Below are 22,463 nucleotides of genomic sequence, written 5' to 3'. Positions count from 1 at the left end.
TGCATTATTGATATTAGTTTTAAATGGCCAGGCCAGTGGTGGGGAGCAAAGAGTGGATAACGGTCTGTGGTGGGCAATGGTATATTTAAGCAAATACATAAAATATACATGGTGAACAATGAGGAAAGCAATGCAAAACAATAATGGCATTGCATTGTGGAATGAGAAACACTGCAATGCAGGAGAATCCCACACAGACTACTTTGCATTTTACAATATATTATTGTAACTCTGAAATATAAGCTAAAATAGACTAATATATACTGCTGTTAAAAGTTTAATCAAAATGATATTGGTATTTATACAGTATGATTTTTTCCCCTTGCAATTTGTACTTTGCATAGAAAGGCCAATGTTAGTTTTATACTTCCTAACACTTTCAAACCATGGATTGCAGCTATAGAGGACTTGCACGTTAAGCCCTGATGAATCTGGTGCTTTGAGTGTGTTTTATTTTGGATAATTCAAATCATTTTACAGTCTTGCCAACCTCGAGTCACATTTTGAAGGCAAACCCATGTCTTATTTTCTTTTATAAGCTTTCCCAATTAATAGGGCACTAGTGCCATTTATGCATTTAAATACCTCTTTTGCAAGCAATATTTATTTTAAGATAGGTAAAATAAAGAAATAAAATTAGAGTAACTTTACATTTTTATAAGCATCTACAATTAAAGGCGCAATAAGAGGAGTGTCACGTAGTAGCTGACACAGCTGTTTACATATATACCTAATAGCAAACTGCATTCCCTTGCTGGCTAATTATAGCAATATGGTCATGTGACATTTAACTTGGTCATGTGACTTTATGCTGTGATGTTTCCAACGTTCTACCGCCTAGAGGCGTGTTCTATTGCTGCGTCTCCAATGATAGGACCCATTTTGCTGGCGACTGCTGTGTAGAACTCAGGAATTCTATGTCTTCGGCAAAATGGCCGTACATCAGCAAACGCTATCAAAGGCTTCGGAGACGCATTTGTCAGGAACAGTGGGCTGCGGGAGGTGCTTAGCGCTCTATGTCCATGCAGAAGCTGGCTTCCTAATGGCTGATAGGAGGGGAAGTGAAAGCTACCCTATGGTCATGTGATATGAGCAGTAGCTCCAGCTATGGAGAACCTTGAGACTCACGGGTTGCAGCTCCTCGGGAAGCTACCTGCCAGTCAGTGCCCGCAGGTAGGGTGGCTGGTGGCCCGGTAATAATGTCTCTCTGTCACAGTATGAGCAGTAAATGAACTTATACCATTTATTGGGCGATAATTGCAACTTTTTTTCTAACCAGTAGGTTATTCACTAAAGTGTGAGCTGTCAGGAATTCAAACAATTCTGCCTGTCTGTGGTTTTTAGTTAGGGTGTTTTACCCAACATCTGGAATTCACTCTAAATAAAAACATTGATGGTTCGGAGGATCTCCCAGGATTCTCCATAGACCTCAATGTTGTAGTCTTGCGCACGTGCTAGCGTACAGCAGTGATGTCAGCTCCTAGCTCTAAAGCGGAGCAGACAGAGGAGGATGGCGCTGTCTTTAAGAAACAAGTACATGTAAGTAAATCTCACTTTTACCTGCCCCTACCAGGCGAATTCTGCAAAATTACCAGACGGTGACAGTCCTGCTTTAAAGAAACAATCTACTGTTATAATTAATTTGAATTTTAATGCCTGAGTGTTGTGGGGTTTACTAGGCTGCTCTTACCCTTTTTTGTCTTAATTTTAAAGGGAATCTCCAGTGCCAGGAAAACATATTAGTTTTCCTGGCACTGCAGGACCCTGGAGTGCCCCTCTCCCTCTCACCCCCATCCTAAGTTGCTGAAGGGGTTAAAACCCCTTCAGTGACTTACCGGAGTCCAGCCCCGATGTCCATCGGCGCTGGTTCAGGCTCTGTTTACTCTACTCTCCCGCTGACATCAGCTGGCTGGGGAGACCGAATGGCGTTAAGACGTCCAGCGTCGCTTAAAACACTTTTCGTGTTCTAAGAACACGGAAGTCCCTCTAGTGGCTGTCTGGTAGACAGCCGCTAGAGGAGGACTTAACCCTGCAGGGTAATTATTGCAGTTTATAAAAACTTCAATAATTACACTTGCAGGGTTAAGGGTGATGAGAGTTGGCACCGAGACCAGTCCAATGGGCAGAAGTGGTCTGGGTGCCTGGAGTGTCCCTTTAAAGAGTTACCTACCTCTAGAGTTATGAACTTCCAGCCAATCCCGTGCTTTTCTTAGAGAAGAATGGAGACGCTGTGCTTTACCGGCAATGCTTCTCATAGTGAAGTGTTGTCTTTCGCTTTGTGTTTGGGTAAAATGCTAGCCGAAAGAGCACCATTCTTGGCTGTCCAATTGACATCCAGGAGGAGCGTGCAGCTAGCAGCTAACCGCATTATGAAAGTGTAAATTTGTCTTGAAATCAACATGGTTTTTACATAAAGAGTGGAGGGACATTGTGACAAAAACCCTAATTTTGCCTTCCCAAGGACTATTCTCCTCCACAGTTCAGGAATACGTCTAAACTTTGCTTTATACTTTAAATTGCCGAACACCGACCACCCCCTGGTTCATTAAGCACAAAGAAAAACTAAGTGCTCTCTCTGTGTGGCCGCCGTTCGTATAACCGAATCACACGGGGTGGAGAAAACGGTGGCCATCTTGTTGCACGAAAGCAGGCAGCGGGACTTGGTCTTTGGGTGTCTGGAATTTTGAAGCAGGCACTCAACGGCGCGAACAACGGTAAAACTGTGCAAACGCCTGCTTCTGTTCACGGCAAGCCAGGAGAGCGCTCTTCGTACGGACCTCACGAACAAACGCTACCACTGAGCCAGGAGGAACAGTTCACCCTTTCGCGTGTTTTGGAACTCCCGAACATGACCAATTGCCATCTCTAAAACTGTAGAACTATTTTGGGCAGGATCCTCGTGAGTGGTCGGTCAAAACTTCACCTCAGTGGTGTTTCGACTGTGTTCATGGGATCTGAGCGCTATTTGGACAGCTTGGGCGCTCAGATCCAGGCTATCCAGGGATGTATAGACTAGGGAGATTCCATTATGTTAAATATGTATTTTCGGGTGTTTTTTTTATGTTGTCATTTTTGCTTAGTTATGGTGACATGGTGTTTTGGGGACATTTTGTGGGTGTGTTTATGGGAGTGAGAGGGGCGTGTTTTCTGTGTCCTGTACTGTATATAAGCAGGCCATTGTGCCTGGATTAAACAGATTTGTTTTACCCTTCATGAAGTCTAGGCTCATGTTTGGGGACTTGGGAGCTATAATCACTACTGCACTCCGTAGATTCTGCACGGATATACTCAGCTGGAGTATAAGGGATCCGTTACAGACATTCTTTAACTTCCTAAACTGAAGCGCTTTAAAGATTTGAAGCTTTACTTTAACTCATTTTATGTATTTGGCAACAACTTTTCAACTCTAAGATTGGCTTGAAATCTGTTCTTACACATTAAGCTAAAATTTCTTTTTTAAAAAAAAAAATAACTTTTTTTTTTTTTTTTTTCTTTCTCCAATTCTTCATATTGTGAAAGGATCTTTATTTCTCTGGGAAAGGAATAGATTCTGCAACAGCTAAATTATTTTGAGCAGTTGCATGGATCTGGATATCTACGGTTTAGCTGTTGAACCACTGAAACATATTGGAGACCAAATTTTAGAATTTGACCTACGTACGTAAAATTTGAATTTGTATTTTGTAGCATTTTAGCCATTGCTTGGCTATCATCCACATTTCTTGTGTTTTATCGTTCTTCTGAGAAAAGGTGGAGTGTAGAGGGGAGGGAAGAAGTGAAGACTGCTGGGAAAGTTGCTCTGTTGTGAGCGCATAGCAGCCAGGATCTTGGGTCAGATAATGACTGATTCTGACCCAAGATAACTCTAAATGGCAGTTTTCGTTTAAAGGCTTACTTCAAGCATCAAAACTATTACATCCCACTGTAGTGATTATGATTCCAGGAGTACAATCTTGTAACAGATTCCCTTTTACCTAAGGTATCTAAAAGTGCAGAGTCACTTGTCATGCGGGTTGAACCTACATCCAGATTCTACAGAGCTACAGAAGCCGAAGCAGAATTTTAAAGGGACATTATAGTCACCTGAACAACTTTAGCTTAATGAAGCAGTTTTGGTGTATAGAACATGCCCCTGCAGCCTCACTGCTCAATCCTCTGCCATTTAGGAGTTAAATCCCTTTGTTTATGAACCCTAGTCACACCTCCCTGCATGTGACTTTCACAGCCTTCCATAAACACTTCCTGTAAAGAGAGCCCTATTTAGGCTTTCTTTATTGCAAGTTCTGTTTAATTAAGATTTTCCTATCCCCTGCTATGTTAATAGCTTGCTAGACCTTGCAAGAGCCTCTTGTATGTGATTAAAGTTCAATTTAGAGATTGAGATACAATTATTTAAGGTAAATTACATCTGTTTGAAAGTGAAACCAGTTTTTTTTTTTTGTTTCATGCAGGCTCTGTCAATCATAGGCAGGGGAGGTGTGGCTAGGGCTGCATAAACAGAAACAAAGTGATTTAACTCCTAAATGACAGTGAATTGAGCAGTGAAATTGCAGGGGAATGATTTATACACCAAAACTGCTTTATTTAGTAATTTAGGTGACTATAGTGTTCCTTTAATAGAAATTGACACTTTTATAAATTAACCTGGTTACACTCCCTTGGCTTTCTAGCAGACAATAGGTAATTGTTACTTTCTGGTTTTGTTAGCTCAATGCAGCTGACCTCAAGAGGTAGCAATTGCCCAGGTCACCTGATTTACAAAGACATCTCATTGAGCTGCATTGGGAAGTCTGTGATTGGACAGCCACATAAAGTCTGGGCAGGGTTAGAAGGGGAAAACTTGCAAAGGGAGCAGACAAGAGAACTGCACGTTTTGTAAGTTGGTTTTAGCTTGCAAAACCTGAAACAATACATAATTAAATGCATGCTAGTCGTCATTTTGGGGTATATCTACTTAACAGTGATTTCTACATTATTTTGTATTTGGGCAGTGGGGTGTACCTGTAACATTACCCAGCCTAGCTTGCACTTTTCTCCCTTGCTAGCTAATATAGGTTACTGATGGTGGACTTGCACCTCCGGCAGTAATAAAAAAATATCCAATTATGTACAGGTATGCCTACTGAAATGCAACATGTACAAGATTCTTGCACCATGACAACTTTAAAACCCTGAAGGGATCTTGGTGTTTGGTGTAATCCTTCAGTACCCACTGCATGTTAGTGGTTTGAGCAGTGATAATGTCATTCTTGTGTATCTATGGACTACATTGCACTATTATTGGTCAGTACTCATTTATTATTTTAAAATCGAAAACTTAGTGAAATTTGTTTTACTGGATCTTAAAGGGGCTGTTTATGCACCATAACAACTTTACATAATGGCAAAGTTGATGGTGTTCAGTGGTTTAGAACTTCAGCTATATGTATAGAAAAGCCTTTCAGATCTGTCCAGTAACAATTTTTTAAAACAATGTGCACTGGAGCCCTGCCAATAGCATCAGCCTAGTTTCTGATAGTGTTTTTTTTTTTTTTTTTGGTGAGTGAGGGGTCTGCCTGTAGCTGCACACAAATGTATGTGCATCATTAAATTAATTTTATTTTTTATTTATTTTTTTAATTGTGCACAATAGTAAAAAATACATTTTTGTATTTTGTCCATAACAATGTCGTGCATGGATTGACAAACAGAGTTGCACAGCCACAATAGCTGGTGCAATCTTATCAATAAACAATAGTGAACAACAGTGTGGCTTTATGTACAGTGCACATTTTCTTTTCTTTTTTTTTTTTTTAAACAGTAGAGGATTATCTTATGAGCTGGAAATATATGTCTAGATTGCGCATATATTGCATATTTACCATAGGATGTACTGTCTAGACTGAAAGTAAATTATAGCAAAAGAAATAGATTGAAATACACCACAAGTAAAAAAAAATCTCAGCATTCGTGAGACATATTAGTAAGGCGTGAGTGTGTGCCCTGTGTTAGACTGAACCTAAATGGGCAGCAGCAGGCTGGACTTTAGTGAAGAGTAACTGCGGTGCTATGAGTTACAGCGGTACATGTCTAGCATGTAGATTGTGTAACGGTTAAGTGTCTTGAGCTTAGGCTCAAAGAGTGTAAGTATCTCTCAGTAGGGCGCTAGGACTTAAGACCAGGAGACAAAAAGCAATGAAAGAGCAGTGTCAAACATAATATGTTAATGATTTTTAGGCTTACGCTTTCCCTGAGCGGGAAGTGCTGTGTGTGTGTGTCTAGACAGGGTTGTAGCAATCAAGCGCTACGGGACAAGCTAGGGTCACCTGTCTGAGCTTAATCTATAAGATAAATTGAAGGGATGTAGCCGGTCTAACATTATAGCAGTGTAATAACAGCGTTCACCTTTGTGAAATTTTGTTGTTCTTGTGCCGTTGGGTTATCAGCAGCTTAGGATAGAGTCCCTGTCCAGAGGCTGATGTTGGCTGGCAGCCAGCACCCACTGTTAAATAGTTAGCCGATTCCCTGGCTGGGCTTCCATCTGCCTTGTGTATAAAGTCTGCTCCTAGTCGGCAGTGTACTAGAGCTCACCTCCGAGCGCCCGGCTTGGTGTCGGCTCCAGGGAGCGGCCGTCTCCCCATTGTCCGCCATGCTGGTAGGCCGCATCGTGATTTGGGCTCCGTTTGTCGCTTGTGAGGTGTCGGTCAGTTTGTCTCGGTGCCCTCTCTCACGTAGCGGCCCTTTAGCCTTGATTAGGCGCCGGTGTGGCAGCGTAATTCAGCCTTGAGTGCCCAGCTCAGCCTTGAGTGCCCAGCTCAGCAGGAGCCGCCGAGATGAACGTCCTTGTGGCTCCGTGGTCAGGCTCCGCCCCTAAATTAACTTTATTTTTGTCACATTATTCACCCTATAATTTACCTTTTTAATATAAGAATTTCTGACATTTAAAAGGACACTGTATGCAGGCATTTACACACTATGTTTTATGACACATTTATCATCTTTATAATGTAAACATTGCTTGAGTGTCTGAGCACAATACGAAACTGCACAAACATACATATAAGATGTGTCCAGAAGTAGATTCCTTGCTGCTGAAGAGCTACAACTTCCAAAATGCTTTGCCAGCCTTAAAGGACTACTCCACAATTAAAATCTTTTAAAAACAACTATTTAGTTGATATACCCCCATGAATACATGTATACATTGGAGGCAGGGCCGGATTTAGATGAAGAGGCCCTAGGCTATTCCACTTATGAGGCCCTTTCACCTCCCATTTTTAAGTTTGTAAATTACATGAGAGAAAATAAAATACATCATTACTGTGATATATATCAATATGTTAAATGAAACATGTTGTGATTGGTACTAACCTTTATAATAAATAAAAAAAAAGTCGAGATGAGGAGGAGGGGGGGTGATGAGGAGGAGGAGGAGGAGGGGGGATGATTGTGAGAGGGAGAGGGTGATGAGGGGGGGTGATTGTGTGAGGGAGGGGGGTGACTGAGGAGAGGGGGGGTGACTAAAAAACTTTCCTTAAATCCCTGGTGGTCCAGTGGGGGCTGCCTGGTGGTCCGGTGGCCCTCATTTCCGGTCTGCAGCTCCGCAGAGCTGCAGACCATGGATCTTGCGAGACCCAATCAGAGCGTTGCCGTGGTAACCCGCGGCAACGCTCTGATTAGGCAGTGCACGCGAGATCCATGGTCTGCAGCTCTGCACATTGCGGAGCTGCAGACCACCGGTCTCGGCGATCGCGGCAGGAGGGGTATTGCAGTCTGCCCCGGTCACCCCCCTAGTAAATGGCACCCGGATTGACACCCCCCCCCCCCTTAGTATGGTGTTATGGTACTTTTTGAAAGTAAACCAAAATGTTCAAAGTCTATCTGTTCCTGTCCAAATCAATAAAATTAAATTGCGTATATACGCTGAAGTAATTAAGTCTGACACACGAGGTTCAGGTTAAAATAACTTCGAGAAAGTTTATTGGCAAGTGAAGTAAAAGCGGGCGCGCAGGCCCTTTTAAGAGGCATTTTGCGTCATCATTGATTATTAGAATATCAGCAAATAAACATCATCAATTGGATTAATTGTTAAGTGACGGAGTTAGTGTCTTACCTATTGGTTAGTAAAATTAAGAGGTTAGTCCCGTGCCCACCCATCAGAGGTGGGATTATTCTGGACACGGGTGGGGGACAAGGGGGTCCTAAGCGTCATTTTACACGGTCAGTGATATCAGGCTTTATGTCCAGGTGCAAGGTCTCTTATGAATAGAACATTTCATTACTACTGTGTTCTGTGGCCTTCAAACTGTACTATCTTACAAGCTCTTAAGGAGTAGCCGGCAAGTCTTAAGGAGTAGCCAGCACCTCCTGGTACTTGTCCTTGAAGGAAACACGGTCTTTGTCTACTGTATTAATTGGATTGAGAAGTTCAGTCACGTAATGTAGTTTTAAAATGAACAAGTTAAGTCATGAGGACAAAATGGAGGATTGAAGAAGTCAGGTTAGGAGGACAAAATGGAGGACGAAGTCACAGTATAAAGTTAAAATGGAGTTAGTACAATAATTCAATACAAGTACAATAAAGATTTTTAATAATTCCACATCAATGGCACTGGTCATATCATATGCGTAGAATTTCTTCTTATTTTCAGTTCAGTGTTTTGGTGTTCACTGTTTTTAGAATAGTGTAATTTTAATTTTGCTAACAATTTGAATGTAGGCCCCTCTTGATCTTGAGGCCCCAGGCTGAAGCCTAGTTAGCCTATAGGAAAATTCGGCCCTGATTGGAGGGGTGTGTTATATCTTAAAATAGCTTTCAAAAGCTGCAGTTCCAATTTACTGCAGCCTTAGCAAATCCTCCCTTTTTTTCCTGGAAGCTACTTTAAGTTTCTTCTTATTGAGTAGCCTCTGAAGATATCCCCCCCCCATCCTCGTGCGTGCTTGCGCTCACTCTGTATGACATTCAGAGAGAACGGTGGTCTGGTTTGAGAAGGGGGAAAGCAGAGGAGACGTGATTAAAGGGACACTATAGTCACCAAAACAACTACAGCTTATTGTATTTGTTTTGGTGAGTAGAATCATTCCCTTCAGGCTTTTTGCAGTAAACAGTCTTTTCAGAGAAAATGCAGTGCTTATATTACAGCCTGGTGATCACTCCACTGGTCCCGTCTCAGGTGGATACTAGAGGTGCTTCCTGGGGCAGTGATGCACAGTGTGCAGTACTGCCATTCAGTGTCTCCACCCTCTACATGCAGACACTGAACTTTCCTCATAGAGATGTATTTACTAAATACATCTCTATGAGGACATGCTGATTTGCCATGGCTCTGTTTGGGTTGTGCTGACTCTGCCCTTGATCTGCTTCCTTGACAGTCTCAGCCACTCCTATGTGAAAACATTGTGATTGGCTCAGAGAATCACGTCTGATGATGTCAGCAGGCAGTTCAGGGGTGGAGGCTGAAGCTGCAGACTTGTAATACAAGTAAGATTTGACTATATTTACTGTGATAAGGGGGGCTAGAAGGTGATTTGAACACGTTTGTGTTCCTGACCCTATAGCGTTCATTTAGGTAGAGTGTGCCTGCCACTACTGTTAGCTCAGTGTAGCCAACGGAAGGAGGAAATCTCTTTGCCTGCTTCATTATAAAATAATAAAAGTGCAGATTTTTATGATAAATCAGCACTTTTATTAAGTGCCTTTTAACCCCTTAAGGACCAAACTTCTGGAATAAAAGGGAATCATGACGTGTCACACATGTCATGTGTCCTTAAGGGGTTAAATAGGATACTCCATACTCATGCTCCACTTCTAATGCTGTAGAGCTATATTTTCCTATGTAGGGGTTTAGCTTAGTGGCTAAGAGCGGTCAGTTAGCTATCTCAGCCAGTGAGCTAAGACATGTACTGTAGGGTTCAGGTTAGGAGCACTTGCGGAAGTTCCTGCTTAGGAGCCTGTGTCTCTCCCTGCTTTCGATGGGGGAACACAGGGCACTAATGAAATGTAACCCGTAAACACGTCACAAAATGTACAATACATCATGTAAATTATTATTTTTTTTCATCAATTTTTTTGTTTTTGCATGCCTTATCCCCCTCTGACATCCCTCTACTGATGGGCACTAATGTGCATGCACGATGATGTCGCCTAACCACCCGGAAATGCCTCTAATGGCTGTCTTAACCCTGCAATATGATGGCAGTTTCTCAGAAACTGCAATAATTACCATTGCAGGGTTAAGGGGACAGGTTTTTTCCCATAAAAAAAACATTAGAGGCTTTTGTGCATGCACGGCAAATGCTGCACTACGCCAATTAGCATCTCCTCAGTGCATCTCTATGAGGAACGTTCAGCACCTCCATGCAGTTCGTGGACAGACTGAACGTGCAGCACTGACCCAGGAAGCAACTCTAGTGGCTGTCTGAGTGACTGCCTCTAGAGATGTTCATAGGTGGTAGTGTTGTTCTGATTACTATAGTGTCCCTTTTTAAGTCTTATATTTTTTTTGTTTAATGATAGTCATACTCATCACACAGATACATGGTAGGTACAGATTGCTGAGATCTGCGCCTGTAATTCGGCATGTTCCTATATTATTGCTGAGCATATGCAAGAACAATGCTTTAACCCCTTAAGACCGCAGGACATACTATGCCGTCCTTATTTGGGCGGCTCTAAACGCCGCAGGACGGCATAGTACGTCCTGGGCGGTCTTACCCCCCACGTGGCCGGCGGCACATGGCCGCTGCAGATCGCGGTCGGGGGGCATGCCTGGCCCCCCAGGCAGCCCCCCTGTGCCTGGGGACCACGGTCTGCAGCTTCTGATCGCAGTGACAGGATGTCACTGCGATCGGTATTTACCATGTGTCAGCCGATTTTAAAATCGGCTGACACATGGAGCCGGCCGCATTTTCAATCTGCAGATCGCGGTCGGGGGACATGTAAAATCACTGGCTGACACTGTCTCTGCCCCTCTGCTCCCCTCTTAACCCCTTAATGTTACAAAATAAAATAAATTACAGTTACACATCAAATATACTTAGATCATATATATATTTTATATATATATATATATATATATATATATATATATATATATAAATGATCTAAGTATATATATATATATATACAGACACACACATTTACACATACACTAAGTGTATTTTAATATTTATATATATAAATATCAAAATACACATAGAAGGATATTTATTAAATATATACATAATTATAATTATATATATATTTTATAATAAAATATAAATACGTTAAAAAAATTATTTAAAATATATGTGTGTAATTTCGTTCTAACTGTATTTTGATATTAATATATATATATTGATATCAAAATACACGTAGAACGAAATAATATATATATGTATATACCTAAGTATATACGTATACATCACTATATGTATACCTATATATAAATAAAAATAATTTTTATAAATAAAAAATTATATACATATATATATCCACACACGTGTATATATAATAATTTTACATATATATTTATGTAATAATTTTACATAATTAGGTATCCTAATTAATTACAATTAGCGGGACCTGCCTAACCACGCAGGCCGAAAGTATAGGGAATTTAATTTGCTAGCACTATATTTAACCCTATAACTTTCCAAGACACTATAAAACCTGTACATGGGGGGTACTGTTTTACTCGGGAGACATAGCTGAACACAAATATTTGTGTTTCAAAACCGTAAAATGTATTACAACAATGATATCGTCAGGGAAAGTTACATTTATTGCATTTTTCGCACACAAACGGCACTTACACTGACGATATTTTTGCTGTAATACTTTTTACTGTTTTGAAACACAAATATATGTGTTCAGCAAAGTCTCCTGAGTATAACAGTACCCCTCATGTACAGGTTTTAGGGTGTTTTCAAAAGTTACAGAGTCAAACATAAGGCTTGCGTTTCAGTTTTTTCACAATGAAATTCGCCAGATTGGTTACGTTGGCTTTGAGACCGTATAGTAGCCCAGAAATAAGAATTACCTCCATAATGGCATACCATTTGCAAAAGTAGACAACCCAAGGTATTGCAAATGGGGTATGTTCAGTCTTTTTTAGTAGCCACTTAGTCACAAACACTGGCCAAAATTGGCGTTTTTTGCATTTTTCACACACAAACAAATATTAACGTTAACTTTGGCTAGTGTTTGTGACCAAGTGGCTACTAAAAAAGACTGGACATACCCCATTTGCAATACCTTGGGTTGTCTACTTTTGCAAATGGTATGCAATCATGGGGGTAATTCTCATTCCTGGGCTACCATACAGTCTCAAAGGCAACGTAACCAAACTGACAAATTTCAATGTGAAAAAACTGAAAAGTGTAACATGCTTTATTTGACCCTGTAACTTCCCAAAACACCATAAAACCTGTACATAGGGGGTACTGTTTTACACGTGAGACATCGCTCAATACAAAGATGTGTATTTTATTGCAGTAAAAGCAAACAGTATTATGACATTGACAGTTAAAATGTCACATAGAACGAAGAAAATTTAAAAAAAATCTTATTTTCTCTCATTTTTTTTTATATTGTATTCATATTAAGTTATGTTCCATACCTAAATATTTGATGTTAAATGAAAGCCCTGTTTCCCCTGAATAAAATGATATATAATAAGTGTGGGTGCATTTAATATGAAAGAGGTGAATTACGGTTGGACAGACATATAGCGCAAATGCCAGGTTTTGTTTACGTTTTTTTTTGGATCACAACTTGTACATTTGGCTGCGGTCTTAAAGGACCACTCTAGGCACCCAGACCACTTCAGCTTAATGAAGTGGTCTGGGTGCCAGGTCCAGCTAGGGTTAACTAATTTTTTTATAAACATAGCAGTTTCAGAGAAACTGCTATGTTTATCAATTAGTTAAGCCTTCCCCTTTTTCCTCTAGTGGCTGTCTCACTGACAGCCGCTAGAGGCGCTTGCGTGATTCTCACTGTGAAAATCACAGTGAGAGCACGCAAGCGTCCATAGGAAAGCATTATGAATGCTTTCCTATGCGACCGGCTGAATGCGCGCGCAGCTCTTGCCGCGCGTGCGCATTCAGCCGACGGGGAGGAACGGAGGAGGAGAGCTCCCCGCCCAGCGCTGGAAAAAGGTAAGTTTTTACCCCTTTCCCCTTTCCAGAGCCGGGCGGGAGGGGGTCCCTGAGGGTGGGGGCACCCTCAGGGCACTCTAGTGCCAGGAAAACGAGTATGCTTTCCTGGCACTAGAGTGGTCCTTTAAGGGGTTAAAGTGCCTACCTGGGTGTGCGCGCCTATGTCTGTTTTGTAATTCCAAAGTAACACTATTAAAGTTAGAGACCCAACCCCACACACAATCTCATTCAGCTACCGTAGTTCCACACATACACATAATCACACTCTGCCAACTCCACACATGCATATCTAATTCAGCCAACCATCACAACACACTTGACCAAGTTAAACACACAATGAAAAAGCAAAAATGGGAATATTACATACAGTAGGTGTATAATAAAGTAATATAGAAACAATAGTTATTTGTAAGTACTCAGAAGACATTTTTAACAGTGGTGCTTACTGAAAATAGCAACATATTTTAAAGCGAATGTCTGTCTGCTTTAGTAAATAATGTTAAATAATATGTTAGAGAAGTTTTAAATACCTTTTTATTTTCGAAATAAACTACCAGTACTGTTTGGAAGCAAGGGTGCACGCTTGTAGGTATTAAACGTTACTCCAACCACTTCTGCTTTTTGAATTGGTCATGGTGGCAGGAGTCTGGATGTGCAGTGTTTCAGAAAAAATGTGTATATATAATATACAGTGTCTTTGGCACAGACAATAAAAGTGGTTGCACACACAACCGAGTGGAAAATAAGTGCAATTTAATGTTGCCTGTAACAGATTTTTTTTTTTTTTTAGATATAAAATCTTGATTAAAGCACTCCCAGATGTAATAACCGTAATTGAGGAGACGAAAAAAAAAAATAGAAAAAGGGGGGAAAAAACCCTTTTATAGTGTAGTATTTAATACACAATATAATAATACATATGGCTAAACTAACACTCACAAGGTAAATTTGCACAAAAAAGATTTGTGCTATATGAGCATTGTCCATTGAGGGGCCACTTATCTCTGGTGAGATGCACGTGGGAAGTCTCTGATATCCTTCTATTTAAAATGCCCAAGCAGGATATTCTCGAGGGGTGGAAAAAGAACTTAATCGTACGTGGATGGAAAATCCTTGTGATATAGATGCCAAAAATAAGCTCAAAGCATTTCGTCTTATCAGACTTTCTCAAGAATTCTTACGTATTATTACATTTTGTATTGAATACTACACTCTAAGTTATTCTATTTTTTTTGTCTCCTCAATTTCTGTTTTTCCGCTGGGTTGGGTGTGCATACCAAGCACTTTTATTGTGTGCGCCAAAGACACGGTGTGTGTGTGTGTGCATATATTAAAGTTTTTTTGGCATGGGTATTTTTACTGTAGAATGCCAAGGCATGATGCAGTGGACAGCAGTATGTTGGAGCAAAATAAGGAAATACTGGAGATTGAGAGTGTGGGGCACAATAGACATAGATATTACAGGGGTTTAGTATCTGGATGTGTGATCTTTCTGTTCTAGTACAAGGGTGTGGTGTTGGATCAGATGGCAGTTTTAATTGAACAGGAGCAACTGTAGATTTAATTGGCTGGCCTGAGCAAATGTCTTATGCACATTGCATTTTAAGCCAATTTGACATTTGAAGTGGCCTGAAGACAATCGTTATTTGTAAAGAATTTTGCAATACAGAGTATTTTGAACAGTAGAGAAAAAAATGACAAGTCTAACAGTAGTCTCAGAGTGTTGGACCCGTGATAACTAGTGTACCAATGTTTCTATTAGAAGATATTAATAAAGCCAGATCCTTTAAGAATTCCTGACACATTATCCGATATCAGTAGGTGAATACAAAAATCATCATGACTGGGTGATGAAAGCTGTACTTTAAGATGGGGCTGAGACCCGTGTCACATAAGAGATGAGAGTGGTTAGAGTAAATTTAATTAACAACCAAAAGGAGGAAAGAAGAAGGGAGCAAAAAAAAAAACAAAAAAAAAAAACATAATAACAGTGGGAGGAGGGGAGGGAGTGATGTCAACAGACAGATTGTGTAGCACATGGGACTCAAACCCCCCTCCTCCGCACGACCTACGCATCCGAACATACATAGAACTACCATGCCCTCTACGTTTCTTCATAACGCTCAGTTTGACCATTCAGTGTGGCTTTGAATTACTTCCACTCATTCCATCCAATGCATGTTGTATGCATTCATCAAGGACAATTTTATAAATGAAATTATTTGCAGGTGAAAATGTCACTGATAAAGGAACACTATAGGGTCTGGAATACAAACATGTATTCCTGACCCTACAGTGTTAAAACCACCATCTAGCCCCTTCTGGTCTCCCCTTGCATCCCCAAAATATAGCAAAATCTTACCTTTATTCCAGTTTGCTGCTGTTGGCTTTGCCTCTGATCAGCCTGCTTGGCTGACATCATCAGAAGTGGCGTTCTGAGCCAATCCCAATGCATTCACTGAGGAAAGCATTGGATTGGCTGAGCTTGTCAAGGAGGCAGATCAGGGGCAGAGCCTGCACAATCCTAACACAGCCCTGATCAATCAGCATCTCCTAATAGACATTAATTGAATCAAGGCATCTCTATGAGTAAACTTCAGTGTCTCCACACCCTGCATGTCGGTGAAGCACCTCTAGCAGCCATGTGAAAAGTGGCCAGGGGTAAGCAACCTTCGGCACTCCAGATGTTTTGGACTACATCTCCCCTGATGCTTTTCCAGTTTTTTTGGCTGTAAGAACATTATGGGAGATGTAGTCCATAACAAGTTTCATGATGAATCCAAACTTGAAGCTACAACCAGAGCTGCTTATCACAGAAATATTTTTTATTTTTGGGAAATAATGTATAAAATGTTTTGACCTTTTTCTTTCTTTTGACATTTCTTCCAGTTTCTTCATAAAGTCATAGATGGAATATGTGGTCGTGCACAGCCTCGTTTCCGAGATTATGGCAGTGTCTGGAGCTTGAGGGAATGGCTAGAGGTTTTGGAGGAATTCTCAACTTTTTTTAAAACTAGCATTGGCAAAAATCAAACTCCAGAGGAGGTAGGTTGTGATTCTATGTACAATTTTTACACCTGACTTGCAGAGGTTGCTATTCACTGAGCAATGATTTATGTCAACAAGGGCTGTGCACCAAGACTGCCTTTCTCACAAAGAATCCACCTGCCAAAACCTAGACTGTCATAATATATATCACGCCGCAGAAACTGGTGGTGGCTATACCAGCTTCTCTGTTGCATCTGCTGCTTTTCCCTCTTGCCACTTCGTGCTAACTGACCGTGAATGCTATGAACACGCAGGAGGAGCGAATTGCTCCTTTCTTTCTCGTGATTGACTACAAAGCAAGCAGCTGCTATGCTGTGTGGTCCAGGAACTGCAAAAATGTTCCAGCTACCAATGTTCAGTATAGGACAATCTCACCACTCCATGCCTAATTCTTGCTACAACTCACCTGTATAGTGAATTTAAAACATTACTTATATCCAAGCTTACTGTGCATTCCCACTCTCTTCACCTCTGTTATGTACACTCACCGACTTAGATGCCCCCATCTTGTCACATACCCATTTGCAATAACCCACTGTTTAGTGAATAAACCCCAATATGATGCATAGTCTGCTAAAATGATTATGCCGTAAAACAGGGGTGCCCAAAAGGTAGATCCCCAGATGTTTTAAAACGATAACGATCATGATGCCTTGTCAGTCTAAAGGTATGCAAAAACATGCAAAGCATCATGGGAGTCGTTGTTATACAACATTGGGAGATCTACCTTTTGGACACCTCTGATGTAAAATGTCTTGCTTGTCACCTCTATTTACTCTCTCTTGTTTAATTTCCAGGTTGTTAACCATTTAAATGGCCTAAGTCCAGACCATCAAGAGGCAATTGTAAAGTGTTTGAAAAGCAGAAATCCTGAAATAGTTGAAGCCCTTGTGGAGAAGGTGTGCGGAATGTCCTCTGCTTTCTTACAGGACTTTGACTGGCAGCTGAAAGTATGTAATCATTAGTTGCGTAATGTGTTTCTTTGAAATGCTATTTATTTATAGAAAACTAATTTGACAGCTCTGATTTTTATTTTATTTTTTTGCTCTACAGAGTAATCCTACCTGTTAGCCATATTACATTAACGTTACTAGCAAAATTTACATTTGCCATATATTTGTATAGACATAAACTCGCTTTTGCCGAACTTATTTAACATGAAGAAATGCATTCATAGACTGTGACCTGCTCACTGTATGAAACTGACACAACTTATGGCTGTGCTATTTACTTAATGGTTCCCTTTTATAGAAAACCATCCCGCAGTGCATAATTAAACAGCTTCCACTGGGCCAACAAAATGTACTAAAGGATTGAATCTACTCTTGAAACTTTTTCAGAAGATAGCAATAGTTACACACAAAAAAAAAATTGTTTTTGTTTGTAGTAGTCTAATATCTTACTGCTGTTGATTCAAATAAGGGGATTTGGTTAAAGGAACTCTAAAGGGACAGGAACCCAAACATATGTTCCTGACCCTATAGTGTTTAAAAAAAAACTCCATTTAGTTGGCTTGCTCTCACTTAGCCATGCTAAAAGGAATGAAAACATACCTTATTTACTCTTTATAGTTTGATTCCTTGCTTTGCCTACCATTTTTCTAGTGACTTATTAGAAAACAGGCTAATAATGCTGTAGTTGCACTGATACGTTTAAATTTTTTTTTATTTTTTTTTGACAAAGCTTATGATCTGTTTAATAATGTAGATGCGCTTGGCCATTCTTCTTTAATCCAGAGAGAGAGGCTGTTTTCTTCTCGCAGATGTCTGTGGTCATCTGTATTGTTAGATACTTTACACCTGTGACTACAAATGGGTTCCTAGGAAGACTAAAGTCATTAGCTTAAATTGAAAACAGCATGTACAAAGCTTATGAACCTCGGCATAGATAGCAGTGACAGCCAAAATGGGCCATAAGAAACCTTGTGAACATAGATTTATTCAAACCAGTAAATATTGTCTGCTAATGGGTTCCAGTGGCCTACTTACAAATACACCTATACAGTGAAACAGAGAATACACATATCCCGTAGTGGAAATTGTGGGTTATTTATTTATTGTTCGTTTTTTTTCCCCCTCAATTGAACCTGTCATAAAATGTACAGCATTTATGTGTTGTGCCTGCTGTCAGCCTTTTAGGTATCTGCAGAGGAAATAGTTTATTTTTTTTATTTTTTTATAATGCCTATGAAGTCATTTACTAATTATCTGTAATTACCAATAAGAAATGTAAGTTTTATGCATTTCAAGAGACTGGAGAAGTAAAGTTTTATTATAATATTGATCTACCCAGAGAAGGATAAAAAATGGAAACATCTCAGATTATGTCACGTGTCCTTAAGGGGTTAAAGGAACACTATACAGTTGTAATCAAAATTTTCAGCCCCCATTGAAAATCAGGTTTGTCAAACTTTACAGACTATCAGCTGTGTGCAATGAACACATCAATTGAAATAGCTCAGCACAACGAATGCTTCAAGTGGTTTGCCCAAATTCTTCTTCAATTTATAATGATTTCTCCAGTCTCAAAATTATTCAACCACTTAAATAAAATAACTCAACAGCACATATATGCAAAACAGGTGTTGTCTCAGGCACACCTGATGCAATTAATCAAGGGCTTCATTAGTTGCACCAGGTATGTTTTGAGCTGAACACTTAAAATACCTGAAATGGCTAGGGATTTTTTGAGTGTCACATTTGACTGCATGTTAGAAATATGGCTTAATCAAAAAAATAGTCCAGAAAGAAGAAATCATCGCCCCTCACAAACAAGGAACAGGATACAAAAAGAAAGCAAAGGTACTGAATGTTCCTAGAGACCGTGTTGGAAGCATAGTTCACAAGTTCAACATTAAAGGAATAGTGGTTACACTACCTGGACCGGGTAGAAAAAGGAAGCTATTAATGGCTGCAACCAGACCTGTAGCAAGACTTGGTGGCAACAGGCACAGAGGTTTCAGTGAGCACAGTAAGGGCACATACTAACTGCATAAGAATTCCATGCCAGAACTCAAAAGATGTACTTTTACCCCCCCACAGCAGTCTCTGTATTCAGCAGGCGTGTGTGTGTATTCAGCAGACTGTGTGTATGTATTGCATTTGTTGGAGATACTCATAAATATAAGCTTAATTTTATCTATTTATATCATTATTTGTATTATTGAACTCTCTGCTGTTGTGTTCTTTTAAAACAAAACTTGTTAATTAGTTCGGACAACAGTACGAGTTGTTTTTTCTGAACTTAAACCTCAGTATTGAGGTTTAATTGCCATGTTGGCACTTTAAGGAAAAAAAAGTTGGCATGTATTGCGGTTTTGGGCACTCGGGCTCAAAAAGGTTTGCCATCACTGTTATAGACAGTATCCATTTAATCCTCACCAACAATTTCTTTTGGTTCGATGGTTCCTTTTTTTTTTTACAGTTAGTCGGTACTGCGATGGGGACCAGATTCGCTCCCAGTTACGCAAATTTGTTCACGTCCCACTGGGAAGGTACTTTCCTTGCAGGTCGGGATGACCTGGGAGCGGGTCTGGTCCTTTATCGCAGGTCCTATATCGACGACATTTTCTTTATATGGAAGGGGTCAAGAACTTCTTTGGATCTCTTCTTGGAAGGCCTTAATGACAATTGCAGAAATATTGTTTTGACTAGTCAAATCAGTCAAACGTCGGTCCAGTTTTTAGACCTAGAGATTTATATCTCCAACAATCATATCTCCACTAGAACCTATTTCAAACCGGTGGATGTCAATGGGTACATTGATACCACGAGTTGTCATTACGATCCATGGTTGCGCAATGTGCCCAAAAGCCAATTCAACTGTATATTTTTAAAAATTGCAGTGACATTATGGAATATGAGGAACAGGCGGGACGATTAAAAAACTTTTTTGTTGAAAAGAAATATGATCCGACCACTTTAGATCATCAAATCCAGGAAACCAAACAACTAAATAGAGAGTCCTTATTAGAATATAAAGACAGACAAGCAATTAAACAAACAGAGGAACCTCTTTTAATTTTGGACTATAGTGGTGATGCTAGACATCTAAAATCCATTGTTCAGAAATACTGGCACATCTTGAGAACCGATGAAGATCTTAATGACATCATCAGTGAAAAACCCCAAATTGTATATAGAGGTACAAAAAATCTCCAAACTCTATTGGTTAAAAATCACATACCGCTAAAACTAATGCCTTCAACCAAAAACATGGCTTTTATCCGTGTAAAATGTGCACAGCCTGCAAAAGAACAAAATTTAAAAAAGATACACATACTAAATTTATCTCCAACACATCAAAAAAGGAATATAAAATTAATTATATTCTTACATGCCACTCTAGTAATGTGATATACCTCCTCTGGTGCCCTTGTGGACTACAGTATGTGGGAATGACCACGAGGAGCCTATAAACCCGCATACTGGAACACTTGGGCAATATACAGAGGGGGTATGCTAAACACAGTGTCTCTGCACATTTTTCACAATGCCATAACAGTGATCCTTCAATGATATGTTCATTTTATTGCCATTGCCCAAAAGAAAAAGGATTGGAGGGGAGAAGACAATTTTAAAGAACTTTGCAAAATTGAAAGCAGGTGGATATTTGAATTAAATACTTTATCCCCCAATGGCTTAAATTTAGATTTTGAGTTGGCTCATTTCTTATAATATATTAGCCTCTTTTGTTTTTATAGTTTTTTTACATATATATATATATATATATTTTTTTTTTTACACATATTTTTATATTTTTTGGTCTTTTTAATCCACCAATCCTATTCTATATGGGCTACATCCATATAGTTTAGATGTGAGGTATACCTTTAAGACATTATACATTATGTGCCTATATGTTGTCTTTTTATTAATATATAATCTTTTTTTCCCTTCTGTATGCACTATTGCATTATTGTTGCTATTTGCACAAATAATTGTCATTTTCTATATTACAAGTTATTGTTTATATGTATGCATCCTGTAAGATATAAAAGATGCCCATCCTTAACATGGAGCTTCCTGCTTCACTTGGGCAAATGCATTAACAAAACAAACCTAAACTGACATTATGCATTATGTGCCTATAAGTTGTTTATGAATTAATTTTTTCCTTTATGCACTACTGTACTACTGCCGCTATTTGTATATATAATTGTCATTTTTCACATCATAAGTCACTGTCCATATGTATGCATTTCAAAAACTATGCAAGACGCCCATTTACAATATGGAGCCTCCAGCTTCAATTGGGCAAATGTATTGAACAGAATCAAGCTGGAAAATGAGTGCCGAAATACCGGAAGTGACGTTAGACGCCGGTCAGCCGAACTTCCGCCCACGTGACTGGCAATCAGAAAAGCGGCGAATTTAAAAAGGAACAGCAGCTGGATGTTTTATGCACTGATGAAAACTCGTACTGAGTTGAAACGCGTCTGCATTACTGTGATTTTGTGTGTCACCATATGGGACCTGCACAGTCATCATTTTTAACCCCTTAAGGACACATGACGTGTCTGACACGTCATGATTCCCTTTTATTCCAGAAGTTTGGTCCTTAAGGGGTTAAACTTTTATTTACAATAAATTTACTATTTTTATATCATCATTTGCTGCTTTTCCTGCTTTTGGGGGACATCACTCAAGATTCTCCATAAAGCCTTTTGAGGCACCCTTGGGCACTATATACAGAGCCTGGCACGGCTCTGAAATCCGTGAGTGTATTCAATCACTTTTAAATCTTTCTTTCTGTATATACTGTGTACTATTTTTTTGTCATTATAGGAATTTACCACATGGAACATCTCCTATATATGAACAGGTCCTCAGGGACACTGAGACATACACAGTTCTCAAGTACGATCCTACGAATGACTTCCTATCTAAGTATAGGGAGATATTGGAAGATGGTCGCAGTGGGGGGTTGCTGTCGGGTGACGAGTTCAAATTTATTCTTACTTGTCACCCAAAAATGGCAACCTTCTACTGCTTACCTAAAGTTCACAAGAATTTGGAGGCACCCCCAGGACGTCCAATCGTCTCTGGGGTTGACAACCTCACACAAAATGGCAGCCTGTATATTGACCGAGTTCTAAGACCTTTTGTTGAAACCTTACCTTCCTATATTAGGGATACCAAGCAAGCTTTAAAAATACTTTTGAATCTCAAATTTTCCCCCACTGTCCAACTATGCAGTCTGGATGTCGAATCACTCTATTTCTCCATACCTCATGATAGAGGAATTGAACATGTTGGTTTCTTTCTTGATCAAAGAGCTCCTAGGGATGATTTACATAC

At 39.8% G+C, this 22,463-nt stretch overlaps 1 protein-coding gene across 1 annotated transcript in view; it reads left to right on the top strand.

Annotated features, from left to right (window-relative positions):
* The first annotated feature begins 1,022 nt into the window (after nucleotides 1-1,022).
* The window catches only part of COMMD8 (COMM domain containing 8), a 41,018-nt gene continuing 19,577 nt past the window's right edge, over nucleotides 1,023-22,463 (top strand). The window contains exons 1-3 of the mRNA XM_063459930.1: nucleotides 1,023-1,173; nucleotides 16,006-16,161; nucleotides 16,962-17,114. Coding sequence (XP_063316000.1) covers nucleotides 1,108-1,173; nucleotides 16,006-16,161; nucleotides 16,962-17,114 — 375 coding nt within the window. The 5' untranslated portion in view covers nucleotides 1,023-1,107. The remainder of the gene's footprint in view (nucleotides 1,174-16,005; nucleotides 16,162-16,961; nucleotides 17,115-22,463) is intronic.

Source organism: Pelobates fuscus, chromosome 6 (genome assembly GCF_036172605.1).
Source record: "Pelobates fuscus isolate aPelFus1 chromosome 6, aPelFus1.pri, whole genome shotgun sequence".
Lineage (NCBI taxonomy): Eukaryota > Metazoa > Chordata > Amphibia > Anura > Pelobatidae > Pelobates > Pelobates fuscus.
Note: the sequence above shows the minus strand (reverse complement) of the source record. Positions and strands in the feature narration are given on the sequence as shown.